At 36.2% G+C, this 17,058-nt stretch overlaps 1 protein-coding gene across 7 annotated transcripts in view; it reads left to right on the forward strand.

Annotated features, from left to right (window-relative positions):
• The window catches only part of NR2C2 (nuclear receptor subfamily 2 group C member 2), a 48,758-nt gene that overhangs the window by 21,336 nt on the left and 10,364 nt on the right, over window positions 1-17,058 (forward strand). For 6 of the 7 annotated variants that reach the window (XM_056334865.1, XM_056334869.1, XM_056334864.1 and 3 more), the window contains 11 exons: window positions 1,245-1,445; window positions 2,544-2,646; window positions 3,692-3,871; window positions 5,983-6,130; window positions 7,800-7,893; window positions 8,306-8,439; window positions 10,018-10,195; window positions 11,214-11,335; window positions 11,857-11,996; window positions 14,960-15,097; window positions 16,648-16,753. In XM_056334865.1, the coding sequence (XP_056190840.1) occupies window positions 1,245-1,445; window positions 2,544-2,646; window positions 3,692-3,871; window positions 5,983-6,130; window positions 7,800-7,893; window positions 8,306-8,439; window positions 10,018-10,195; window positions 11,214-11,335; window positions 11,857-11,996; window positions 14,960-15,097; window positions 16,648-16,753 (1,544 nt within the window). Of the gene's footprint in view, window positions 1-1,244; window positions 1,446-2,543; window positions 2,647-3,691; window positions 3,872-5,982; window positions 6,131-7,799; window positions 7,894-8,305; window positions 8,440-10,017; window positions 10,196-11,213; window positions 11,336-11,856; window positions 11,997-12,076; window positions 14,055-14,959; window positions 15,098-16,647; window positions 16,754-17,058 lie in introns of those variants that run through there. The other variant, XM_056334871.1, reaches the window with a different exon arrangement.

Here is a 17,058-nt window from a genome sequence, read left to right on the forward strand (position 1 = left end):
GAGGGCAGAGGTGCCTTACAGAGAGATCTGGGTAGACTAGAGAGCTGGGCAGTCACCAGCTGTGTGAAATTTAACAAGAACAAGTGCTAGATCCTGCACCTGGGACAGGGTAATCCTGGTTGTAGGAACAAACTGGGGGATGAGAGGCGGGAGAGCAGTCCAGTGGAAAGAGATCTGGGGTCTGGGTCGGTGGCAAGTTGGGTATGAGTCAGCAGCGTGCCCTAGGGTGCTCAAGCACAGCATAGCCAGTTGGTCCAGAGAGGCGACTGTCCCGCTCTACACTGCACTGGTGCGGCTCCACCTCAAGTTCTGTGTGCAGTCTGGGCGCCTCAGTGTATGAAGGACATCAAACTATTAGAGTGCATCCAGAGAAAGGCGACCAAGATGGTGAAAGGCCTGAAGGGCAAGATGTAGAGGGGCAGCTGAGGTCACTTGGCTTGTTCAGCTTGGAGAAGAGAAGGCTGATGGGTCCTCATCGCAGTCTACAGCTTTCTCAAGGGGGCAGTGGAGGGGAGGTGCTGATCTCTGCTCTCTGGTGACCAGTGACAGGACAGGAGGAAACGGAATGAAGCTACATCAGGGGAAGTTCAGGTTGGACATTAAGAAAAGGTTCTTCACTGAGAGGGTGGCTGGTCCCTAGAACAGGCTCCTCAGGGAAGTGGTCACATCACCAAGCCTGACAGAATTCAAGGACCGTCTGGATGATGCTCTTAGTCATATGGTTTAGTGTTAGGCAGTCCTATGAGGAGCACGGAGTTGGACTCGATGATCCTTACGGGTCCCATCCAACTCAAGATACTCTATAATTCTATGAAATTTCTGTGATGCTGTCTTACTAGGCATATATACCTGCCATTCATCAGCTGCAGTCCTTAACATTACATTTTGTTATTATTCTGTCTGGGATCCACTATATCTTAACTTAATTTGAACAGTTAAGTGTAATTACAAGATTTTCCCGTACCTCTTAATTATTAACAATATCAGACTGACACTTTTCACAGTTCTGTCTAGTGTTTTCTGTCTATGCAGTGGGTATGTATATAGATATATGTTTGGTTTGATTTTATTGTTTTGCATCTATGTAGAGAGCTGCAACAACTTTGCACCCATATAATAAATGTACAAATAGCAAAATAGTAAATAACAAGGACAGTTATCAGAGAGTGTCATATAACTCCAAGTCAGAATGAAATGAAAGGTTTTAAAATGTGGCTCATGAAATGCTTCAATGTGTTTTACAGATTGTGACAGATCAGCAAACAGGTCAAAAAATCCAAATAGTGACAGCAGTGGACTCAGCTGTGTCTCCAAAGCAACAGTTTATTTTAGCCAGTCCAGATGGAACTGGTGCAGGAAAGGTGATATTGGCAGCACCTGAGACATCCAATGCCAAACAGCTTATCTTTACCACCACGGACAACATTGTGCCAGGCAGAATTCAGGTAAATATAGTAATTGAGATAGACCATAGAAATTTTTTTCCAGTTTTTGATTTTTAGATTATTTAAGTCTATAATTGCTTTAAGACAAATTGCAAAAGTTTTCTAAAGAGTTAATGACAGGAATTAGACCATACTAATTGTAGGTTTTATTGTTCAGTTATAAATCCTCCTGTCTTAATGTTCCTTGTGCATTCCATTGCACTCAGCACCCATGTTGTGTGTTCTCATTAAAATTCCGAAGACATAAGCAAATGCTTAAGTTACGATGGTGCTTGTGAGGAGTGCCAGGATATCAGATAGTCTGTTCAAGATTCACAGATAGAGAGAGAAACAAGCTCTTTGGAGAAGAAGCCGTCCTCTGCCGTAGTTGTTTGTGGGTCTTGAGCATAATCCAGACCAACAGGAGTTTTCGAGGGGGGGGGGGGGGGGAAGCTCCTGGTCCCTATTGGTACTGTTACAATGGAAAATATTTTAGGGGAAAAAGTATCATTCTTACATAAATATTTGAAAAATTGTATTAACAGTCTTTTAGAATTTATTTTATTATGATTAGTGGGTTATCTGATGTTACAGAGGGGTGGGGTTTTTTTTTAATTTTTCTATGTTCAGTGCAACGTTCAGAACAGAAGTTTTGGAATCCAAGGCTTTTGGAATTGAAACTCTTTCTATAGTGGACCTCAGCTTCAGGCTATCCCCTCTGAACTCTATACACCTAATAGCTAGAGAAGGGATAGACGGGAATAGCATCTGAAATACTGTGTATCTTTGGCTAAAATATAGCAGCTGTTTGCGAGTAATTGCAAGAAGGGAAGAATACTGTTGACTGCACAAGTGAAGAAACTTTGTTTGTACTGAACAAAGCTACAAGTTTTATTAGGACTTTGCTTTGCTATGACTGTTTTCAACTACTGACAGTAAAAAATCTCATTAACTTCCATTTTATCCTACTTAATTTCATTCCATGTGTCATACTTAATCTCAAATTCAGCTACCTCTTCTCATCTGATAGAGCAATCTTGTTCTTTAGGCCAAGCTCCTTACTTTCATGTCAGAAGAAAATATTGGCTAATTACTTTTTGTTATGGAATTTTGTTTTAGATAGTGACAGACTCTGCTTCAGTGGAACGTTTGCTGGGAAAAGCTGATGTTCAGCGGCCCCAGGTAGTAGAATATTGTGTAGTGTGTGGCGATAAAGCATCAGGTAAGGAAGCACAGAAAATAGTATTTTAAAAGTTTGATTGAAAGGATAAGTGGGATGAAGGGAGGAGGTTTTGCGTATTTTAACTGATTTTAGCCATGCTGATGGCAAAAGCCATTGAGTCTAAAATGGAAAAAGATATCATCATACTTTTTTCCTATACAGACAGAATAGTTAAACTCTGCATGCAAGAATATTGGTTTGTACTTTAGCTGGAGTGTATGATAAATTGGCATGTGTTGAAAGACAAAATAATGATTGAATAGCTCCTGGTAAATGAAGGAGACTATTTGAAGCATGTAGTACTGTTCCTCACAGGTATGGGCAACCTTGCAATAAACATGTCACCTAGAAAAGCCTACCTGCTCCATAAAAACACTTCTTGGTGCTTTCTAACAAACTTAAGACTTCCTGGTAGATATCACAGGAAAAGGCAAGTAGAGATCAAGTGAATCCTCAGTGTTTCAGATGCATGCAGTAACAAGGAGTCTATTTCTATATTATTTCTACAAGGTGAAATTTCTACGTTAGCCAAGAAAGGAGCCTGTGCTTTCATATTATGGAGAAGGCACCTTACTGTCTCTCTGTCTTGCTTGCTTTTATTTTTTGAAGTTATGTAATTTGAATTACAAAATTGATATGTGTAGGAATTTTAAATTAAGATTGCATTTCATTGTAAAATTACTTGTATTATGAAATTAGTAAATTCTTAGACTGTGTGCTCTTTTAATATATCCATAATCTGTAACAGCAGATAAAATTGCATCTGTACTTGTCCAGAATGGGAACTACCACTTCACAGGCCTCTTATTCAAAAATAGCCTTAGCCTTCCTCTCTTCTCTCCACTCTCCCACCAAAAAGCCCTGACAATATGTAAGCAAGAAACATCCTGTAAGACTTTAACAATGCTTTCATAGTCCAAGATGATGGTAAGAACACGAAATAAATTTAAAGAGTGACTTTCACAAATGTTTTACTTGCTTAAGATGAACATTTCTATGCTGAAATATAAGTAATTTCCATCTGATAACTATGTATGTTTCCTAGGTCGTCACTATGGTGCTGTCAGTTGTGAGGGATGCAAAGGTTTCTTTAAAAGGAGTGTGAGGAAGAATTTGACCTACAGTTGTCGTAGCAACCAGGACTGTATCATCAATAAACATCATCGGAATCGCTGCCAGTTTTGTAGGCTTAAGAAATGTCTAGAGATGGGCATGAAAATGGAATGTGAGTGTTAAGTCCCAATGTGATACTGTGCCTACCAAATAATTAATTATGTGGACTACCACTTTTTAGTGTGTTCTCTCCATTTTGGCAGCCAAAGCATCTACCATACCTTTCTTTCATCACTATTTTATGTCTGAGGTGCAGTAGTGATTTTTTTTGAACAAACTGAAATTTGTTTTGTAGTCTTTGAGGAGCCCAGTTAGTGCCTCACATAGAATGCATGTTACAAACACATTGTATGTTTATAATACAAAATACTTTAACATGGATGGATATAAATCAGAGTCTAGTGTTTCATGCTTTCCTTCTAGTTTATTTTTGCTGCTTTTTCACGCAGGGATAGTAGTTGATGTCCTTTTTTTCCTTTTAATTTTTTTCTATTAATTTGGTAATTTGTGAGCATTGTATTTTGAGGCATTATATAAACTATCATATTTTGAACAATGTACTGTACGCAGTGTTTCGTATAATTCCAGTGCTGGCATCCAAACATGTCTTTCAATGTATTTTGTTTCCAATTTATGACACCTCTGATTCTTCAGTCCAGTGCTTCGTGAAGCCTATTATCTGGTTGTTTTGTGATAAATTTAAGGAGAATGTAAGGTGAAGCAACAAATACTTCTCTTTTTCCACTCTGATCTAGGCAGGATGAGTTCCAACCACTGAGTTCAAGGGAGGCAGAACTTTAAGCTGTAAATAGGGAGATCTTGGATTTATTTGCACTCTGCAACACCAGACTTGTAATGATGCTGATGTACTTTGCACACACTGTGCTGAGCATAGGGCGAGATATTTGTAATAGGAGAAACTGCTGCATTTCCAGAAGCTAAACCTTTCTTACCTGAATATGATTAGCTATATGCTCACTTACTTTATTGGGCTTTGGGCCAGGTTTCTGATTAATACTTATGTATCCACCATGCCAGAAAACGGATTTACCTATTTGTAAGCCCCTAAATTTTGCTGACAGTAACAATACTAACAAAAATAAAATCAGGAACTAAATAACTCTTGCTGGTTATGAGGACAGAGACACACATATCCATGTATTTTACTGTTACATGCAAAAGGGCTATAGAGGAGAACTGAATTTTTTTTCTTTGCTTATTAATAATGTTAATCTTCTAGAGCAATAGCTACTGTATAATAAATTGGTACAATGAATAGCACATAAATACTGTCTTCATTTATATTATGTCTTACATTTGCGAAGTGTGAGAACTAATATTAGTACAACACTTCAAAAATTCTTTATATTATCTTTGTAGTCTTTTATTCATGTTGTTATCCTCATTTTCAGGTGAAAAATCAATGCAGTTGAATGTTTTGCCAAGCTGTAGAGGAGTTTGTAAAGTTCAGTGACTTCGATTCCGGCTAACTTCTCGTAATCTGTTTAATAATAATGCCTTAATATTATAAAGATGCACTTTTCATTTCCTTTAAAATTACATTACTGTTTCTTACCATTTTTATTAAAAGAGCTACCACACTTATTTGGCAGAATTGGAGACTGAGCTTATTTTATTCCACTTCTCAAGCAGAAATATTTTAAATTCTGAAAAGGTTAGTTAGTTTTTGAATACTGTTCCCTAACTGGGTGCAATGAATGGATGCAAGTGAATTGCATATCATGCAGAGACGTCTCCCAGGGAATTAACCGGCATCTCTCACATAACTTGCCTGTCTTGAGTTTTTCTGGGTTTACTCTGCATTTGTATTGTTTCAAATCATCTGGAGTATGACTGCATCTAACATTTAGGTGTAGCTTTATGTCTAAAAAAAATAAATAAACAATTTGAAAACACATTTTGCAGAATGTTCTATCTTATTAAATGCCAAGGAAGTAGCAAGCTTTGACTCCAGTTCAGCAAAACTTAAAGCAAACGATCAATCTGTAACTTTCTTAGTTTAAAATTTACATAATTATAGGTATTGTAAAATTGGAGCCTATGTCTGTTCAGTCGTCATATTAAATTTTCAGTTTTGCAGTAAGCTGATATACCATAATAACTATGCAAACTGAAATCCTATTGTGATAATTTTAGTTTCTCTTGGTATTTTTCAGCTGAATCATTTTCTTTCAAATTTGCATGCTTTCTGTCTTTATGTAGCGGTTCAAAGTGAAAGAAAGCCTTTTGACGTTCAGCGTGAAAAACCAACCAACTGTGCAGCTTCCACTGAAAAAATCTATATCAGAAAAGATCTGCGAAGCCCTCTAATAGCAACTCCAACATTTGTGGCAGATAAAGATGGGACACGGTGAGTACCTCAGTTTAACAGGTGGTCTTTACAGTTATTATTTGTGCATATTACTTTGCTGGCACACCTATACTCTTCCCCCGCCCCCTACCCCATTCTAAACAATTGGACAGAGATCTCTTTCAGAAATCGTCTGTTTCCATTAGCAAGACCAAACTAGACTCTTCTGCTTCTCATGGAAGTTTTTATGTCTGAATACAGCTGGGTGGTTTTCAGTTCAGAGCTGGCTCATGTCCAGCCGGGTCAAAGCACAGGCGAGTATGTGATACTCAAGCAAAAAGCAGTTAGGCTTACATTGTGATTCATTCAGGTTAGCACTTCTCTGAAATCAAATCTGCTAATGGCAGGCTATGTCTTCCTTCTCCTAAAGACAGTAGTAAAAGAGACTGCAGTGACCACTGATTCAGATTCCAAGAGACCAGTCTCAACAATAGCAAAACAACAGCAGCTTCCTTTACTATACAGAAGATGTTCTGAGATGGTTCCTGTGCTCTCAGCTGTCGCCATAGCCAGTGGGTGTGGAAATGTGTATCATAATAAATAGAGGCAAGATTTCTCTTATCCTGAATAGAATAAAAAGGAACTCTACATTAAATAACACATTGTAGAACTGTAGGTCCAGTTAGTTTATGAGTGGACAATAACCACCTAAAGATACTGGATCTCAATATTCAGGTTTTTATATATTTGTATGTTTCATTTTATGCACACACATATATATATTCTCTGTTGAACAAATGACACTGCAGTTAGGAAGACTGGGATGCAAATTTCTTGGAGAATTTTTTTCCAGTGTTCTTGTTTGCAAATCAGATTGTTCAAAAGTACTCCTTACAGACACATTTGCTAATTTGAGATTTCCTTGTGCCACAGATCCCTTACAGTCCTATAAACAATATTATAGTCATTGAGCACGACTGTTATTTATGTAGGATTCAGATTTGCATAATGCATGATGATTTGCTGCCTGTGATAGTTCGCAATGTTGGGTGTTAGTCTCAGACCCCTTAAACTAGAAATTCCCCGTGGCCTGACCTGTCATTCGTGCATGTAAGTAACAAACTTACCCTTGCTGACTGGAAAGGCTTCCCACTGTCTCCCTAAATTAGACACAGCAAAGGGAAAGGATGTTTGGTCAAAAAGTAGCAGAAGTAAAGGCAGCAGAGATTTTATGCAGACCTTGATTACACAACTGTTCATGACTATATTTTGGAATGCAAAATACATTTTCTTAGCATAACTTCTTAATTCAGTGTTCTCCGTTGTTTAACTTGGAATGCACAGTTACACCTTCCTTCCAAGTCTGATCCATAACTCTGGAGCTATTAAGTGACTTCAGAGAGTGTGAGAAGACAACTTTCCTTAAGAAAGAATAAACCAGCATAAAAAGCAAATGAGGTGACAGCTGTCTGGGGAGTTGCCATTGCTTTTGCACAGGAAAGGAAAATATGTTCCAGTCTTTCTGCCTTTCAAACTACTTTTTGGAAAATTTCAGAAAGACTTAAGTCCTGATGAATAAACTCTGAGTTTCATTAAATTGTTAATTTACTTTTTTTATTTAAATTGTTAATTAATTGGTAATCCTTTTTATTCTGACATAGGCTGTTAGAAATTCTTCTGATTCATGTAAAATGCTGTTGACTGTAACATGCCTTATGCTTTTGAACAGGTCAGCAGGTCTTCTTGATCCAGGAATGCTTGTGAATATTCAGCAGCCTTTGATCAGGGATGATGGAACAGTCCTCCTAGCTGCTGACTCCAAGGTATTATTCTTCAGTTAAGTTCTGAACATATATATTTGTTCAGATTATTTTAGCTATGTACATAGACATTAATAATTCTTGCTCTTGAGAAGATAAGGCTGGGGTAAGTCTCAAGATCTGTACAAATGGAGGTAATAAGCTGATCAACAGCAACATGATTTCTTTTCATGGGCGTATTTCTGTAAAAGGTCAGCCACAGGTAGTTCCCTACATGATGTGTCAGCTGGGGCTAGGACTGATGATTACAGTAGGATTTAAAGATCATTGAGAGATCATTGTTCTTCCTGTAGGTGCTCAGGAGGAAGGAAAAGGTACATAAAGGAAAAAGAATAAGAAGATTAAAACCGGGGGAAATTTACATATGATACATCACCTATAATGTTGATCTACTGACATGGTTCTTCCTTTTTAGGCTGAAACAAGCCAGGGTGCTTTAGGAACACTAGCAAATGTTGTAACATCTCTTGCTAATCTCAGTGAGTCGCTAAATAATGGAGATACTTCTGAAGTTCAACAAGAAGAGCAATCTGCAAGTGAGATTACACGGTATGCTTTTATATTTGCATTTTATTTAGCAGTTAGTGTTCTGTACCGTCTATACTTACATTCATTTGTCAAAGTAATTTGGCATTGTGACACCAAGCACAGTAAAGATTGCTCCCTACTTTCAAACACAAAACCAATTCTTTAGAAATTCAGGTTTGGCTGTTGTCCTCTTGTGAAGAACTGTGTCCTGTGTTATAAATGTAGTGTTCTGCAGCTAGACCAGATTTCATACTGAGGAAAATGATAAATGACTAGTTGGTGACCTTGAGAGACTCTGAGAAATAGCAACACTTCGGTACTGTTTTATATGATAGGCTTGTTACCTGGAAGCTTCTCCTCCACAATGCTCATGCCCTTAGCCCTGCTCTGTATTACTGCAGATCTCTTTTTTGAGATTCTGCTGCCATAATACCTGCTGGGAATGTAGGGGAAATGTAGTTAAACTAAGATTAATAATTTATTTTTTTAAAGTTTAAAAAGAGTTTGAAGTCTTTATTGTCTTTATTAATGAGAAAAATGGGGAAAAGTAACATGGAGTCTTAAAATTTCCAGCAGAGCTTGAGATTTTTATGGTTGGAGTTTTTGTGGTTGTTTTTGTTTGGGGTTTTGTTGGGGGGTGTTGGGTGTTGAAGGACAACATAAATTGGCAGTATAGTGAGGTAAGAAAAATACTTGGTCTCAAACCTGTCCATTGTTTCTCAAGCAGAAGATTTTTAAGAGGAGCTTAACTTCAGGCTTTTTAGTCTTTTTTTATTTAAAATCTTTGAGTGAACTGATACTTAAAAATACTTGACACCGCAAGGTTGACCTAAGTCAAAGTTGCACTCTTTCTTTAAAGCAGAAAAAAATATCCAAAAAACCCTCCTCAGAACTTGACAAAAATACTGGCAAAACAGCACTATACCATAATACTGTCCACTGGTATGACATTGGAGCACAAAAATCTTCTTTAAATCTAAGATCTGTTATTAGCCCAGCTGGTGTATAAAGGAGTCAAGGGACCAGTCTCTCTTACGTTACTGTCAGACAGTTTCTAAGGCTCTGTATGTCCTGTGAGATCAGGAATATCTGGCCATATTGTATCTTACAGACATATTGTCTAGAAGGGAACCACACTATTCTCCGCTATTCCCAGAAATTGTATATCAAGGACTGGGACTGCAGGGTGTTGTCCAGAGTGCATCTGGTCTATAATCCTCACAGAGATCTGTTAAACACTGCAAGATGAGGAGGGTATAGTGAATGGTGAAGTGCAAGAAACACCTTTACTAGTACAAATACTAACATAAACCTATTAGAGCAGGATTTACAGTAGTAAAATGTTTCTGCCTTACAGGGGACATCTTTTATCAGCAATGCACAGGTGGGTCTATTCCTTTTATCGATGTCCAAATAGTACAGAGGGGCTAGGTTGTAATGAAAAGTCTGGCCTTGTGTTTTAGCATAAACAGTTCCTGTATATGTTACCTCTAAGTGAAAATGCTTTATAGCATTTAATTTGACCGCTGTGATTTTTTTTTAAGGTGTAAGGAAGCACTCTTTTGCTGTTCATTACTACTATTTTTTTTTTTTTTTCAGGGCATTTGATACTTTGGCTAAAGCACTTAATACCACAGATGGTACAACAGCTCATAACTTGGCAGATGGGATGGATCCTACAGGAGGAGGGAATATTCATGTAATCAGTAGAGATCAGTCAACACCAATTATTGAGGTGGAAGGACCCCTACTTACAGATACACATGTCACATTTAAGGTATGTGCTTTGTGCTTCTTTAAATGTCTTACTAAGCAAACTAACACTTAAGACATAACCCAAGATAAGTTTACTGTGTTTTCTTTATTCTTGTATTTAGTTTTGGCAGTATAATCCAGGACAACATCTGCTGTTACAAAGCTTCTAATACAGCATGCAAGAGTGAAAATTGTATCTAAATAGTGTAGGTGTTATTTCATAAGACCTTTCCATAGAGAGAAGAATGCTTTAAAATTTGCTTCACTTTCCAGTGTTGTTGATAATCACTTTCCATATCTTCTATATAGTATGATGCCTTGCTTAGTTAATTTGTAATTCTAGATAGCATAAAGCTTCCATCTAAAAGGCTCCCTCATATAGAGGTTACAGTGCTTTCTTAGATGCTTATCGTTAGACCACTGAAATAGGTCTTGCGTTTTAGAGGTGCTTCAGCTTCAATGGAATACAAACACACAGACGCTGATAAACTCTGTGAGAAACACTAAGGGTGTTCATCTTGCTGTAATCAAATTGCACTGTTTCAAGAAATACAAAGATCATTACTGAAATAAGTAATACTTAACGTAGTCAAACTCTACTAGCTTATTCCTATTAATGGTGTTTTGTGATTGTAGATTCCTATTACATGACTTTGCCATGTAATAGATATTTAGATATTAGGGTTTTAGATTTTATTTTTATTCTTTTTTAAAAAAGTTTTAAAAGATCTTTTATAGCACTGTGATGCTAGCCAACACTCCATAGAACAATGAAATTTATAGAACTATTAAATGAATATTAAAACATTTTAAAGGGAAACATTTGAGCTGTCTCCGGCATGATTTCTTGTCTCCTATTCCCATTTTGCATTCCTTGCTAGTATTAATGAGTTATTCAGTATAGTTTTTCGTTGACAATTTCTTGTCACACAGTTGCTTATGACAGAATGTTTGAATGTTTTTGCTGATTATTTCATTGATAATAACATTTGGTTTATGTCTGAACTGTATATATTGTACTGTACTTCTGGTTTTTGCAGCTGACGATGCCCAGTCCCATGCCAGAGTACCTTAATGTACACTACATCTGTGAGTCTGCATCACGACTACTTTTCCTCTCTATGCACTGGGCTAGGTCCATACCTGCATTTCAAGCTCTTGGGTAAATGGACATACTCTGTTGAATGGTTTGCTTTCTAATGGATTTAAGCACTGATCTGAACACTTTTCAGCTATTTTGAATTTTTAAATGATGGTATTGTTTAATTTTAAATGAATTCTTTACAATGTGTGAAGAGTATGCAATATTCTCTCCTTTTTGAAGAATACAATAGAAGACTGCAGAGGAGATTACTATATCAGATATTACTGCAGTGACAGAAACTAAAGCCACATCAAAAGCAAGCATTTTAACGTGTAGAAATATATCTTGGTAAAGAATTAGTGAGCATCATTTTACAGTTAACCTGAAATAGTTCCCTGTAGTCAGCCTATTGCTGCTTTTTGCTTTTTGAAATATTTGTAATATGCTAATATATGCCTTTTTAGTAAAGTGCTTTGCAAAACAGTAATCCTTATTATGAATTGTTATAATTAACATAATTATAGGTTATATTAACATAGGGTAATACCAACCTGATATGAAAACTACCTACAGTTCTGTGATTTTTCTGTTGTTTATAGGCAGGACTGTAATACAAGCCTTGTGCGTGCTTGCTGGAATGAGCTGTTTACCTTAGGCCTGGCACAGTGCGCACAGGTGATGAGTCTGTCTACTATCCTGGCAGCTATTGTCAACCATCTCCAGAACAGCATACAGGAAGGTATGTGTTCAGTGTGTGATTCTTACACATGTTCAGTCCTGTCAACACCACAGGAACGTTTATATAACATTTCTCGCTAGGTGTTTCCTATTGAGTGGCAGAATTGTTCCCCGGGATCCAGTGGGAGAAGCCTCCTCTTGCATAATTACCTTTCCTCTGGTGATCTGTAACTTTTGTTGCACTCACAGAGATCTCTGTGGGACAGAAGTGCCCATGGAAGAAATGGGGATAAGGCTGGGGGATGTATTCTCCTGTCTTCTACATCTGACAGGCAGTATAGAGAAGGACGAGTACATCCTGAAGTCGGGTATGCTCACAGAGCTTTCCTCCCATCCAGATGTCATTTTTTTTTCCCTCTTAGAATGTCTTCTTCCAAACCACACCAGACTTTTTTCCTTCCAGAATTTTCCTTCTCCTCTTTGCAGCATAAAACTATAGCATTTGCCAACTCACAACAAGAATATTCTTGCAAGTATAATGGTCTTGGATATTGCTATAATGTAGTAATGATTAATGTATTTTGCAGTACCATTTGAAGCATTAAATAACCTACTTGCTTGACACTCTTAAGAAGTTTTATGTAATTATTATTTTTTTTTAATTCATTATTGGCATGTTGATGGTTATATCTAGAATGGATGGTAATCTGTTAGGGATGGGTTGGTTTTATTTTTTTTCCATTCTTTAAAGATGCTCCCCATCAATATGATTGATTAGTGTGAAAATAGCATTCCATTTTTAATAGGAGGAAAAATCAATACTAGCAGCTTTAAACTCTGCAAACACAGCATATCACATGAAAGCTCGCTGAAATTTAAATGTGAGTTAAAAGTAGTTACACAATACTATTTGGTGCCAATTTGTTTTACTTTTGTGGTGCCATTAATTGTGCACGCAGCAAAAATTGGAAAATAGGCTTTTACTGAGGAGAGTAATAGTTGACTGGAATTATAAAATGTACAAAAGTAGATAATCTGAGAAGAAGTGTTTAATAGCCTTAAGTCCTAGTAAAGTAAATTTGCTTTAATCTGCTTTATTAGCTTCATTATAATAAAATAAATCAGACAGAAATTGATTCTTAAATGGATAGCATGCTTTCATACTGAATACAGGGTGGGGGGTGAGATTTTTTGTTGTAAATTAAGAGAGCCTGGACAGCCCTCAAAATACAACATACTGATGCTCCTTTTCTACAGAGAGAGAGGTGAGAGTTTAAAAGACTAATATGGAAACATGCACATTGTATGTTCTGCAGAGTTAGGCTTTTAATTATATCTCTGTCAGAATAAATAGGTCTATGTCTTTCACCTACACCCCAGGCAATGAGGTTTTGGAGGAGTAAGTGGTGGGGCTGTTACAGCCTTAAGCTGGCTCTACTTCTGTTTCCATGTCTCAAAAAAGAAAAAGATAAATTTTTTTGTTCAGCAACCTGTACTTCCAGTCATACCATGTTACCTGAGAGTGGCCAAGAAAAGAGGATGATTTGTTTTATTATGATTTGTTTATTATTTATTTATTTATCTATTCTGTAAAGTTATCATACTATATTGTGTATTATAACTTTAAAATTCAAAACAGAGTGAAGAAATTTCAGAACTTTTATCTAGGAAGCATATTAGTGATGAGGCTATCTGGAAACTCTGGAATTCCAGTTCACTTTTCCTGAGTATTTCTGCACCATTGCTTCCCACTTAATACAGAAATAAAAACATTACATCATGTCTATCTTGAGCCATCTTGAGTAACTAAAAACTCGTATCATAATTCATCTATTTTGGAAATGTAGATTATGCTTTCATTCTTATTTCAAGACATCGTGCAAAAAATGTTTCTTCTGTTCAGTCTTTATTGTGGTTTCAGAAAATACGTAAATTAGTTACAAATTACATCAAAGATTTCATGTAAGGCACACAAGTCTAAGCAATCATATGTACTATTGACTGGACAGGCAAAGTTAGAATATTCGAGTTATTATGATATGAAATTTTAGCATTAGAGATCTTGACTGGAATAAAATTATTCTGATGTGTTTCTCAAGAAAAGGATTTATCCCTTGTGAACTGACTTAACTCTGAAGTTTGATAATAGTAACTATTAATTATATATTTATATATTTATATATATTATTATATATATTTTATATATAAAATATAATATAATATAAATAAATAATATAAAATTCGTCTTAATGTGATCTCTACGGTTTTCATTCTTTGACTAGTCTGCAGATATGCCATCGGAGAGAAGGTGGTATTTACCAAAACAGAAATCTCTCTCTCCCTAGCTGAGCCGCTAATACCACTCAGTTGTAACTTATCCACAAATAATATATATGTATGTTTTTTTTTAAATCAACATCTTAAGAAAGAATATTAAGCCAACATAACATGATGTTTCAAACACTGGAAGAATCTGTGTACATGTATTTGAGTGAATTTACCCCATCAGAAGGAAAGAAGACTTCACCACCGTAAATGAAAAATTAACTTCTAAAAGTACAGATAGAGGGAAAAGTAGCACTGTTGTTCCTGCTCTTGCATTCACTTCCGGAAAAACTACCTCATTACTGTTTGAATTTAAAATTAAGATTACATGATAGCATTTGTTTTGTGCTTTTGTTCATTTCCAGAATCACTCTAGCCATTTGTAGAATAATTCATCATAATTTGAGAGTCTCTGCTCAGAACAGTACATCACTGGAACTGGATTGGTGTTGCAGATTATGCTGTACTGGCAAAATTATGCAAAAGTGTTAACATTCTGTTTGCTAGCCCTATGTCTGACTCAGCTTTATAAATCTTCACTTCCGTAATTGTTTAGTCCATCCTTATGTTAAGTGGTTTTAAGATCGCAGATGACACAAAAGACTTTAAAATGTCACTTCATTTCTTTTATAAAAGGATATTGGTTAATATATCAGATGTACTTGCTCACATGAAATAGCAATCAGTATCTTTTTGTAGATAAACTTTCTGGAGACAGAATAAAGCAAGTCATGGAACACATCTGGAAACTTCAGGAGTTCTGTAACAGCATGGCCAAGCTTGATATTGATGGATATGAATATGCATACCTTAAAGCTATAGTCCTCTTTAGCCCTGGTAAGGAATTTAGTAACCACATCTTTTCAAATAATAAGCATTCATATGTTAATGTTTTAACAGGTGTTTTTTTTATGAGACTAATGTCTTGAGTTGAGACTGATCTGTTAAGCTGCAGATAAAATGATTGTTCCACCATAATTTATCACAAAAAATACACACTTTAAAAATAACTTCAGAGCAACATATCCATGTTATTTACAGTTCCAATATATCAGGTATTTCCTGTACACCCACCTTAGAAGACTAGACTCTCAATTATCTTCAGCTGAGAATCCATGAGTAGTAAGTTATCTGGGATGTGTATTCACAATATTAGTGAAGTAAATGGCAGGAAGGATTAGAGGAAATACATTCTCACAGTGACAGAAAGAAATTGTCTTCAATTTCAGTATTTCTAATACACTCATAGGAGGGATTGCTGAAATATGAGCAGAAATACAACAGTATTTCATATGGAACTTCCACAAAATCTCCAAAACTAAATGTAAACCAGGCTGTCTTCCATTTGTTACCAAAAAAATAACAGCAGACAACTAATACATGATTAACAGTGTTTATGAGATATGAGGATTTACTCAAAGGAGACACTTGAGATTTTCTGGAATGATAAGGTAAGCACATTAAAGAAATGGGAAGTGATAGTGTCTTCAGCAAAGGTGGAGAAACGTTCCTAGGACACACAAAGGTTAATTTATAACTGCTGACAGGCTGACTGAAAGGGAAAGTCTTGCTCAGAGATGTAAATTATTTACTTTAATTCAAAGGTGTTTACTACTATGAATTTAACAAAATACAAAGAAAAGGAGTATCTTGTTTTATCAGGGTGTTTTGGGTGGTTATTTTTTTGCATTGTTACTGTTTTTCTCTTTGTAATAAAACTTACTTTTTTTAGAATATATTAGTATCCAGAAATTCACTTTTGAAATTTTTTGCAGACTGCAGCATTTGGGTTAAGTTTATTAGGGTCTTTATTCAAGTTGGAAGAACAAGAAACTCTCCAAACTGAAGCTAGTGCTGTCCCATTTCAAGGGAAAAGCCCTTTGAACACAACACCAAAGATATTTGGGCATAGTCAGATGTGTTATTTTCTAAGTTTTTCTGATCATGTGACTTTCTTTAAGGAGCTGACCCAGCTGGAATTAAAATGTGAGACAGACTTGGGAAGGTCAAGAAATTGATTTGTCAAGAAAACAACTGTAGATACTGCTCAGTCAGCATAGTTAGTCAAAATCACAGAGGCAAACACATCTAAAAAAGCAAGGTAGCAAGGTTAGAAACATAAACTAAGAGTGTCATTGCCTGGGACATACCTGCAGGCTTAATCTTTTTCCACTTCCTTGTGGATACATACAGCTATATAGAGAAAACTGAGCAAGCTAATTCTGAAGCCAGAAGCAAATGTCCAGTTGAATGGTTTCCTTTATACAGCTAACATGTTGAACATCACAATACAAGAGAATGAAATTATATGTGAGAATCTGGTAACTACATATATTTCACAAGGTATAGGGAAACAGTTGACATACAGAAATGTTTTGTTTCTTTAGATCACCCTGGTCTGACCAGTTCAACCCAAATAGAAAAATTCCAGGAGAAGGCACAGATGGAATTGCAGGACTATGTACAAAAAACCTATCCAGAAGATACTTATAGGTATTTATTGTCTATAGTACCCAAAGTAATGTTGTGGGCTGTAACTGGCAAAAGTACAAAAATAGCATCATTGATGTAAAAATTTCCTTTCTGACATCTGTTCTTTTTTGACATCTTGTCTTGTTGATGAGAAAGAAACAGAACCTTGTTCATAAAAGCAAGCAGGTTTGTTTAAAGATAGGTAGAAGCAAGAATACCTGTATAGCTTCTTCCATGTAAATCAAACTTGAGGGAATTCTGGGGTTTTTTTTGTGGGGATGGGGAGTCTCATTGCCATGTTTAGAAAAGTCAACAGACTTACTTTA

The sequence above is a fragment of the Falco biarmicus genome, chromosome 4 (genome assembly GCF_023638135.1).
Source record: "Falco biarmicus isolate bFalBia1 chromosome 4, bFalBia1.pri, whole genome shotgun sequence".
NCBI lineage: Eukaryota > Metazoa > Chordata > Aves > Falconiformes > Falconidae > Falco > Falco biarmicus.